At 30.9% G+C, this 12,093-nt stretch overlaps 1 protein-coding gene across 1 annotated transcript in view; it reads left to right on the top strand.

The window, feature by feature from the left end:
• Positions 1 to 12,093, top strand: part of LOC132951620 (uncharacterized) — a 94,853-nt gene that overhangs the window by 60,485 nt on the left and 22,275 nt on the right. Inside the window, exons 4-5 of the mRNA XM_061023433.1 lie at positions 9,659 to 9,705; positions 10,706 to 10,806. Coding sequence (XP_060879416.1) covers positions 9,659 to 9,705; positions 10,706 to 10,806 — 148 coding nt within the window. The remainder of the gene's footprint in view (positions 1 to 9,658; positions 9,706 to 10,705; positions 10,807 to 12,093) is intronic.

Raw genomic sequence — 12,093 nt, 5'->3', positions numbered from 1 at the left:
CATTGGGTCTGAAAATCATCAGTGATGATCCTACGGTGGATGTGAGTTTATATAAATTAGAGTGGTCTGATTGTTATGGGTCAAGTCGTAAAACTTTTTACAATAAAAGTAGACTAGTGCTAATATTTTGTCTGTACTAAAGTTATCGGCAATTGATACAGTTTATAGTTGTCATACTGTTGTTAAAGAATTTGCTATTTGTCGAATTATTTATTGGGACAATAATTATAAAATTTTAACGTTTCATAAGTATTTACTTGAACTCTGTGTAGTTGGTGGAGTTTAGAACTTAAAGCAATTTTTTTATTTTACTTGGAAATTAAATCTTATCACCTACATATTTAATACATTTTATGTTAAATTGTTGCACTTCTCCATTTATTTAAAAACCAGGCAAATATATATATGTTTTGTTATTTTAATAACAATATCGTTTTGTTATATTTAATATTTATTAAGTAAACGCTTCGTAATTATTCTGCTTAATTAAGATTACTGTTTAAAAATGATGATGCCATTAAGAATTTAATACCTCATCAACCATCTATTGTTTTCACTTTTATAATTAAATAATAAATGACAACATTTAGAATTCGTTTGGCTGGAGTTAGTTATTAACATTATTTTTGACATTGGCCATTTTTCGGAACAAATTCGATTTATATTCTCAGAATCTCAGCTATTTTAAATTTCTATTATATTATTTAAATTTATAAAAAATATTCGATAAAAATAGTCTACATATAACTAGTTATAATAATTAAAATAATGTGTGGGTATCATACGCATAAACAATCTTATAACACTTGACATAAATTTAATGTTTATGGTAAGATAAGGACTAAAATACAAGGTAAAATAATAAAAACCTTGTCGTGACGTTTTTTACAAAGTGTACATTTTCGACAATTTATTTAGTAATTTATGTCGCTTTTAATAGTTTTAATCAGCTAATAGCAGTTATTAGATTTCAATGTAAATCTTCTGGGACTTAATAAAACGGCTATGAGGTTTTTACGTTAAAGATTTGTTTGCATACTGACGTCAAATAGTATTTATTGCGCTAGCTATGTATTTTAACACGTAATTCTTAAGCGGATTAAATCAATCCTTCGTTTACTTATTTTTCTCATCAGGTTACTGTCAAGTTAATGAAACAAAATTGTTAGCGATGTCTTAAACTGTACCACGTCTAAAAGTAATTATTACGTTTAAAATGTCTTACTATGAAAATAAAATTGTAATTATTAATTCGATAGTTTAATAAATTGTTTGTCCATAAGGAATAATACATTTATATTTATAAGAAAAATATAACAATTACAATGTATAAAAGGAAAAAAGGCTTTCTGTGCGTAAGTTGAAGCGATTAGGAGAAAAAAAATAGAATTTTGATGTTAATAAAGAAGTGAACTCAATCTCAAAATTCTGTGCCAAAAAGGCCCATGGTTGAAAAAGTAGAATTTGGAGCTTATTAAAGAAATCAAATCAAACCCAAAATGCTGTGCCTCAACTTGAAAAATATCAATTCACAAAAATGTCAAGATGTTCAACTGTACAAACATTGAAAAAAAAATTAGCAAAAAACGACGCGAATTATAGATTGTCAAAAAAATGTCGAGACAGATTAACTCAGAACAAGTCGACAACTCCGATTTATGGCTACTTTCATCATTATATGCCGTTCTGTGCTAATTTTTTTTTTTCAATGTTTGTACAGTTGAACATCTTGAAATTTTTGTGAATTGATATTTTTTCAAGTTGAGGCACAGAATTTTGGGTTTGATTTCGTTTCTTTATTAAGCTCCAAATTCTACTTTTTCTCCCAATCGCTTTAACTTACGCACAGAAAGCCTTTTTTACTTCTCCTAAGTACTTTTTTGTGGATTTCAATTATTTTTCCTAAGCACGTTTTACAGTGACATCTCGGAACAATGTATTTTGCTTCAGATATGAAAATGTGAGTGTTTTTGGAATTCTGGGGCCACTTGCGAATGCGATGCGGTTGGTCCCGTGTTCTGTCACGTCCCTTTCACATCACTTTTGAAAACTACTGGAAAATTTTTACTTTTGACCACCCAAAGTACCAACTAAATTCACTTTCCTATCAGAAAAGTTACTGTTGAAGAAAATCCAAGCACTTTTACTGTCCTAAAAGGTGATGACAGACACAAAAAAAAATTTAAAAAAATACACATCATTGTAAAATCAATAAATTCATTGCTTCACTCAGAATCTAAAATATTTGTTCATGTTGCATGTGGTTGTGAGTAATATTGTAGTCTGGAGATTTTTTTCCTAGGGTCGGGGATTTTTTTTTGGGGTTGTTCGTCGGGGGATGATTTTTTTCCTATATTATAGGTACATTTATACCTGCTACCTGGAAATATACCTGCAAACAATAACCGACGACCGACGACCGTTGACCGCAGATAAGACGGTACGACGGATCCACGGAACGAAAAATGAGAATCATAAAACTGCAGTTCTTATCTCTGTTTCTCTCGCACTCCGCGAGTGAGAGGTCCGAGCGCAAAAACGAAACTTAATGTATAATAGTCTCGCTATCGTAATTTGTTTGTTGTTTTTTCTCGGTGTTTCTTACACACAGAAAGGAGTCTCTAGCGAGATCAATCGGTTCACAAATCACACGAAGACGGCGTATTGTATATGCAATTTTGATGCATCACCACGTGTACCGGCCCGCGGGCCGCGGCCCGTATATAGGTCATTGTATAATATGTTTATTATTCGTGTAAAATACACTATGGTTTACGTGCGTTGATATTATATTTACATAAAAATCGTCGTGTACCTAATATAATAGTTATTAATAACAATTTCCTAGCATAATACAGATCCGTTTCCTGTTGTTTTTATATGTTTAAAAGATTCTATCAAAGGCTTAATGTTTCGATAAAACGATTATTACATTTTACATTATCGTAATCGAAAATATTTGATTTGGAATCCTCATTTCACAGTATTATTTTATACTTGTTAACCGTTAATAGTAATTTCAAATAATATTAATGACACCGAGTGAATTAATGCCTTCATTTTTGGTTGATAGATTACTGTAAGTATAACTATTAGCAAACGGTAGGTTACTTTTTTTAGGTTAGGTAACTACTTTTTGCATTAATATTTTTATTAAATATCTTAAATAATGGGGCCCTGTTGGGAAGGGGGTCACGCAACGCCAGGATGTACATTCTGTCAATCAAGCCCTTATAGAATAGTTACGGTTATTAAGGGGATCGCATGTCACGTATTTTTCGTACGTTTTAGACCAATAAGCGGTGGTAAATTACACATACTTCTGAATATCCGATTTAAAAATTCGTTGGCAAAATAACTAGGCTTTCTAGGAAGTCGAATTTCAATTTTCAATTTTAAAGGACCATACAATTTGGATATTTTTTTAAAAAATCTCATGAAATAATTGCATACATTTGTATTTATTTTGGTTTTATATCAAAAAAGTGGTTCTTACAAAGCATAGTCTAGGAGCTTACGAATTCAACCCTTTTTTCGAAATTACAATCTAACTTCAGGAAGTTTGTTTAATTGACTACCGCTTTTAGTAGTTTTTATAGGTGTTGCATAGAAGAATATATTTCATTTTTTTCGATTTATTGACATGTGTGTGTGCGTGCGAGAGTGGCACACGACGGATTCCGAACATATCTACGCACAGTGTCGCACACTAATGATCATTTATTCGCACACAACCACATTGCGTAACGAGTATAAGACATCGAATTGCCTATACGCGACCCCTTATTAAATCACCGCCTTCAATCACCTTAAATATTATTCTCAATAGTTACCACCGGTTGTAAAATAAAAAAACGCTTTGTGTAACCAAATTTTTTTGATGACCTATATATTGTCTTCTGTCTTTGTTGGATGTAGTCGGTGTTCTCATATATTATTATTTCATACACAGCTACCATAAATCAGATTTTATTTATTAAATATAATTTCTCAGGTAGACTACAATAAATATTAATACATAATTATTTTCTAAACTAAACTAAGCTAAAATAATTATATATATAATATATAGCACGCATTAAATATTAATAATCCCAGCTAAGAAAATATCGATTAATCTTTCCGGCGATATACTCAACATATTGACTGGTCGAAACCTTGTTTTATGCGCGCTGTGTCCATAAATACATATACATTCAAACGCTCGTGTATTATGTAACAAATTTACTTTGTCGTCTGAACAATTCTCTGAGTACCCGACTAATATTATATTAATAATATATTGATTTCGGGTATATGTTTAAATCACTGACATCCGTCGCAGATATATATTGTATTATTATTAATCAACGCTTTGTACATATTATATTTTATATTGCTATATATTTATCGTGGTCATGCGTGGGCGATTAACTCTGTGCGAGTTAATAATAATAGCAGGCCGTGATTCTTCGGGATATGCCATTAAACAATAATATGTTTATGCGTAGGTACCTATATGTATAGTTGGTATTATAGGTAGGTGTACCCATTGGCGCAAATAGGGGGGAGGGGCTTGGGGGGACTTATCCCCCCAGTTCAAAATCTAGTAATTAGTACTAATTTTTATATTCTGTGGTACTAAGCAATATGGCCTATTGATAGGGGGGTTTGAATCCCCCCCCAAAAAAAAAAATTTAGTCAATTTGCGCCTATGGGTGTACCTACCTATATATAATATTTACGCTCGCTTGGATTTGGCGTGATCGCGCAAACACTTTTATTAATTATAATTTGTCCTGCGAAATTAAACCGCTGTAAAATTAGCTCGTATATTTTAATCGGACGACTGTTTTATTTTTTATTTTTAATATTTCCACCCCCATCTCACATAAACTCCGTTACGCCGCCGATGTGATCCGGCCAGTCTGATTCGTCGCACACTCCCTCCTGCCGGCGGCAACGGTAGTTTACGACCGCCGGGCAAAAGGGACCTCTAAATTAAAATAAACGAAGAGTGTTTTCCGTGTGCGATTCTGCTGCTGGTGCAATACAACTATATTATTATAATAATATATGTATACACGACCGTCTCTGTACGCCACGCCGCCCTCGGACATTCATTAAATTTTCGTTGGCACATGTAGTATATTGGGAAGACAAATTAACACTGGGAGCGCTGTCGACGTCTATCGTACTGATGGTTAGGCGGGTTCCCCCCTACGCGGAGTCTAAACTCGAGTCGGGAGATTGTATGTATTTTCCCGACATTTCGCATATATTTTGCTTTAAGTGAAGTGTATTTGAATGTATTTAATAATATTAGTAGAAATTGTACTTACCAACGTATACAGTTAGCTATAAAAGCGTATAAAGTTTCGATACCAGAATTCATTTATTATAAAAAGTAAAATAACCAATATAAAACTATATCTATACATCCCGAATTGGAAGGTACAAATTGTTTCCACCAGAGCGCGTTTTGTTAATCTGTTTCCCCAATACGTTCGTTTATTACGATTACTATTATTGTATTCTATTATTATTATTATAACTATTTATGCCGGAGCGTTGACATTCAGTTGTTTGTGCGTGATCTCATCTCTCCATAATATGTACATACAAAGAATAATATTTAATAACGTCCACAGCCCGACGAACGCACAACAGTGACTGGTGAAATAATATAATATTGAAAAATTGCTACCACCCCACGGACGACAAACCGTGGCCATTCGTCTACACGACAACCACGTGTCTTATAGAAACACCGCCGTATAGCCCACATCCGCCGTCCGCTCTTAAGAATAATAATAGTAATAATACTATATTATATATGTATATATAACATGTATAGTGTCTACCACTCGCTGCGTAAATCGATCGCGTTGCGCTGGAAGTGGTTATAGAGATTCTTTCTTGTTTATCGAAATTTTATCATCCGCGGTGGAATACCATATTATTGAGTGCATATGCCAACAACGAAGCTCGATTGCCAACATTTTTATTGATTGAATTTTTTTCTTTTGTTAGGGTCGACACAATTTTACGAAGTTAGACTAAAATATAATGTATAAATATTTGATCGCGTTAAATCCTTGGTCTCGTCGGTGCAGTGCGACATGTCGAACTTACGCTTCGGGTGTCGACCGGACTCTATACGCGTTCTGTGGTTTTCCCACTAAACCATAACGGCGGGGTATGCTGTCGAAAATATGCGACCAAAAGTATGTGTGTGTGTGTCGGCAGGAATTTACAATAGAAATTGCCCAAATCACTGCTACTTCTACTGCTACTAAGGTGAAATGGGACTAAGAATGTGAGTTTCAAGTATGTAAGTGCAAGCCATATGTATATGTATAGTACGCATCTTTGAGGTAGATGTAGGTACGCCGTCAAATATTGCACTTTTTGCGTAGTTCGTATTATAAATTATAATATAACATTGTAATATATGTATATTTTTTTTAGAATTTGTGAGTTAGGGTTATGTGCTTACGTACTTAAGTAGTTACTCAAGGGCTATAACGGATTTATAATGTTTATAAAATGTATTGAGGATGAAAAATACAAAACCATTTTTACTTGAATCTGTTATTTTTATTTGCATTATTAATAGTGAACTATAAAAATCGCTTAAAGATCATTGTATATAATATAGACACATTAGGTAGGTAAAATATACATTTGTTTATACTTTAATTCAATTTGAAAATGTATGTTCATCTCTGTACTTAATAGGTCGTATCGTCGTTATATATTATGTTTTTAATCAGTTAACAGCCATCTATTATTGTTCATGTCGTATCGTATAACATCTTCGAGTGTATAATGTATATAATATATAAAAATAAGGTTGTCTGATCGTGGCCGGATAGAATGCATTACGTATAATACGTGCCTTTAATCTGTTTAATTATTTACAGTCTAGAAATCTCGTTTTATTATTATCATATATATTATTTTACACAGTTAACATAAAACATTTTGCTGTGGTATTCTTGGCTGCAGCTTCTTAGCTATATGTTATACATTAGGCTTCGATTACATAATAAATAAGACCGTGTAACGATCACGTATAATTTATTACTTGTCATAAATCATTTTTATTCTATATATTATATATTTATTTATTATCATTATTATTTCTTTTGAAGAAAGGCATAACAACTTTTATTATCGTACTGAGTTGCCATCCCTGAGGAATCTTATGCCATATCTCCTGAAACACTCGCTTAGTCTCAAAGTTAATTTTCATGTTCACAAATATAGAGGGATTTTTAATATTTTATTTTTATTTTTATTTATTATTCAATTAAAAAATATATATATGTCAGTGTGGTTTCATAAAACTAAATCATTGTTTTATGTAAAATACTAAAATACAATCAATATATATATTAATATATTATGCATGCCCATAATTGTATCATTTAGTCAAATATAAAATTATTATCAATGACTATGAAAGCATTATAATATACTTGTTCGTAAATTGTATTAAACAATAATTATTATAAAAATGTATTGATTATTCGTTTAAGCTAAATCATTTTAAGAATATATAATTATTCATATATTTGTACAATATATGTTTTATGAAATTAAAAATCTATATAAACATAATCATGCATGTATTAGATTTCAAAATTATGGATAGTGTTACATTTAAATTCAATGATATAATATCGATCATTGTATACAAAAAATTATGCTGAACGGCGACGGTTTGTCTGCCTAGGATACTTAATATTATATTTATATTGTAATGACTTATAACTATTATGATAGCTGGAAAAGGTGAATTATTATAATTTGTTTATTATAATTTATAATATTTGTATATAATAATATACTTTAGAAGTTTTTTTTGATAAAGGTAGAAATACTTATTGGAAATCTTGTATTCAATTTACAAATCTTAGATTTAAAAAAAAAAATTTTTATGAATTTCTAACTCGAAATTATTTGCACATTTTCGTGGTTTTTACGTATTTTATCAACATTTGAACTTTAAATGATCATAAAAAAAATTGTGCCTATGTATTTTTAATATTTTTCAACTGATATTGTAACAATATATCAGAAGCCTTTCATTACATTTTCACGCTTTCTTACCCAACAAATAAAATTTGATTGATATTTATAGAAAAAAAAACTAAAAAAAATTAAAATTGACAATGCCCGTAAACAGATCAAAAAGAGTCAAAATATTTTCAAAATTTTAATGTATACATAAAATTGGAATATAAACATTCAGTGAAATTTTCGTGTATTTACAGTTATTCGTTTTTGAATTAAAACAAAATAACAAAATCGCTACATGAAAAATCGAGTGAATATCCAATATCCAATATCCAACATTGTAAAAATATGAAATTCAAACGCTCATAAAAATTTAAGATTGTAGACATTTTTTTTTTTGATAAAGGTAGATAATATTATGAATAATCTTGTATTACATTTTCAGACCTTAGTTTTAAAAAGAAAATTTTTTATGAATTCTCAACTCAAAATAATTTGCTAATTTTTCGTGATTTTTCAGTGTTTTGTCAATATTTGAACTTTAAATGCTTACTAAAATAAACTGTGACTAAGGATTTTTAATGATTTTCAAATATCATTGTAACATTATAGTAGGAGCCTTATTGTATTATATTTTCAAGCTTTTTACTCAACAAATAAAGTTTTATTGACATCCAGGAAATGTTCCTAAACATTTGAAAACAAATCAAAATATTTTTTAAATTTTATCGTGTATAGAAAATGCAAATATAAACAACCATTGAAAATTTTATAGACGTTCATTTGTTTTAGAGTTACACCAAAAACCAAAATCAATTTTGCTAAAAATTCACGGTTTTCCTTAATTTTTATTTTGTTTTTCCTTGCGCTTTTGAAAACTATTGGGAATTTGAAATGTCGACCTTTTTCCATGTACAAACTAGATTCGCTTTCCCATTGAATAATATACTGAAGTTGAAAATCGAAGCATTATTTTGACTACTTATCGTCTACACAGACATATTAAAAACATTTAAAAAAACACACATCATTATTGTAAAATCAATACATTCATCGCTCCGCTCAGAATCAAAAATATTATAATTTTTTTACATGTTGTTTTTTAACTACTAAGAATCATGTAAACATTTTATTTCAAAATCATTTATGGGTACTTTTTAAAATAATGAGTGTTCAATAATAACCCCCCCCCCCCTGTATATGAAAACATCAGATATTTGAGTACCTATATATGGTAGAGGTACTCAAATATCACTTAAATGATAATACTTTTTTGGGTACAAGATGGTCAAGTATATACACAACACTCAAAAAAAGTTTGTGATTATACTCGATATATTATTATCTTAAAAAAATGTTTTTCCGTTAAGAAATCTTTTTGAACAATCCTGTTTTATGGTTATTAATGTTTATAATATTTATGTAAGATAAAGATAGTAGCATAATATTTTATCAGAAAACTGACTACAGCTGGTCTTCGACTGATATAAAAAAAAAATTGAAAGTGTTCTCGATAGTATTTATACTCTTGATAATAATTTGTGAAGGTATTTGCATATGCGTAGATAAGTTTGAATATAATTTTAAAATTGTTTTATGCATACCTATGAAATTATTTATTATTACTTATTATGCATCATATTATATGTTTCAGGTGCTTGAGTCCAAGATCTGCATATTTCTACGAGTTTCCTCCTGCTGGTAAATAAACGTACTTTTATTTACTTAACATGTAGTCAGTATTAATGATTTGCGTTACTAAAAAGTAATCGCTTGACGGAGAGTAGTTTCAATATTATAAGTTATATTCATATCCAATCGCATATTAATAAATAATAACAAGCAAATATCCATCCGTCTACGACAATAGTATTATTATAACTGTATATAACTATTCTGTTTTTTATTTCTTATTATTTATTTTTATTTTGTACGATGAGTTAATTAAAAATGAAAAAGGTCCTTCCACTCCATTCCAAAGCTCGTTTATTCGGTACACTTAACAGAAACGATATTAAAATAAGAATTTCCATCTTCTTTACATGAGACAACGATGGTGGTGGAAATTTGGGACCAGCAAATCCAAAGAGTGCTAGAGATGCGGAAAAACCTTTTTTCTCTTTTACTCTTTCTCCTCTATCTTTCTGCTCGCTTCCACCCTTTTCTTTTTTGGACCATGGGAACTCCGCAATTTCGCGGTTTTCCCAAGGCCAAAATGGATTTCATCCAGTGAGCCCGGGATAAAATTTAAATGGAAATTAGACGGTATCCCGGGGGAGGAAACCGGGTTGTGGTGGATTTGAATCGTTATCGGTGGGGTGAGGGGGATTGAAGTGAGATAGTTGGACTATATATATAGTGTATGCTTGAAAATGGGGTTTGTTTTCCAAAGGTTTCGGTGAATTTGTAGCAAACGTGTCGATGTGATGTTCGGCAGACAAGTTTGTGCATCCACCCGAGCACACCTTGTCCGCGTTGATTTATTCCTATATTTCCTTTGTGCTAGTCTTCTCTGTCCCTAAAATAATGGCAACATTCAAAATAGCAAAATAATATCTTTTAAAAGGTTATAACTTTATTACGTAGGCGTTTAACGTCGTGTGCAAACATAAACGAGAAACATCCATCAAATAATAATAATAGAGTTTAAAAATTGCATGTAGTAAATAATATGCGATTCTTTCTGTAATTTGTTTTGCAGACCGACCCGGCAAAAAGAAGATCACATTGACGCGGTTTTTGCGGAATTTCAAGACCCACAGGAGAGATAAATCGCGAAGTCAACAAAACGTTTCAGCCCGGGTAAGGATACATATTATTTTACTGTTTGCAATACGCGCGAGAGTAGTGGTCCGACTGTGCACTTTGTGTTAACTACTGTCGGCGGAAATACTGTACTCAAGCGCGCACAAACACACACACTCAAGCATATATTATACACAAACTACGAGTCTATGGATATGTCTGTGTGTGTATAAAATAACGCGCAGCTGTTTCTAAAGCTTTTATGCGCGAGATGGTAGCGGCTATCCACTCGTCCGTGTATTTGGTGTGGTTTAGTGGCATTATAGGTGGTAGTTTCCTCATTAATCGTTAATTAACGTTTCAAACCAGGAGAGAACGGTTTGACCTCATTTTTTTTACTAAATCAAATGGCATAATTAATTCCTGTACGTTCGAAAAAACATTCCAATGGAACGCTTATGAGACCCCCCTCTCACTTCACCAAATCTCACAAGTAACTATGGTAACCGCCGTCTATACTCGAGACTGATATATAACTAAAAAAATTTAAGGTACTATAAAATCGTTCGGCTAAGTGTCTTTTTATATATGCATTTTTATATGTATTATATATATTATTATATTGTGCCCCAGTAATTTTTTTCTCGTCTCGTTTTTTTAAAAATTTTATTGATCCGTCTCTTTCTTTTTTCCATCGTGGCTGTTGACCCGAAAATGTCTGTTACGTTTTCATTTTATATTTCAAATACGACATTTCGGTGAAGGCGTATATATACTAGCGGCTATAGCTGGTTGAGGTACATATAGAAATAGTAGCAAGACGGTGGCAATCACGCAAAAGTCGGCGACGACATTTCCGTAGAAAATCAACCCTCTTTTATTCATTTACATCGTGGAACGTGCTTACAGGTGTACTGCTCAATGTTCGATTATTATTATTATATTTATTTATACTTGTTTCTGCTACACTTAAATGCTGTTTTTACGGATTTTATAAAAACTATTTGTATTCCTACTTATTTGTATTATCATATATTTTTACACATCATAAACTATTATTTAATTTATCTATTAACTATAATTGTTATTAATAATAAAATTAGGCTTTCAAATAATCATAAAAACTTATTGAAAAATAGATTATAACTAAAAAAATGTATTTTAAAAATCAGTTAAATGTTGGTTATTGTTTTAATAAATAAGTCACTTAAAAATGTAATTCACTAGATTATAACGTAGGTACCTACTTAATATATTGTTGTTCTCTGTATTTACGAGCCCGATGATATTTTCGCACGAATAATAATTTGTTTTTTTATCTTCATCCCACGTTGTTCAATATTA

The sequence above is a fragment of the Metopolophium dirhodum genome, chromosome 9 (assembly GCF_019925205.1).
Source record: "Metopolophium dirhodum isolate CAU chromosome 9, ASM1992520v1, whole genome shotgun sequence".
NCBI classification, from domain to species: domain Eukaryota; kingdom Metazoa; phylum Arthropoda; class Insecta; order Hemiptera; family Aphididae; genus Metopolophium; species Metopolophium dirhodum.
The sequence above is the reverse complement of the archived record's forward strand: the minus strand, read 5'-3'. Positions and strand labels throughout refer to the sequence as shown.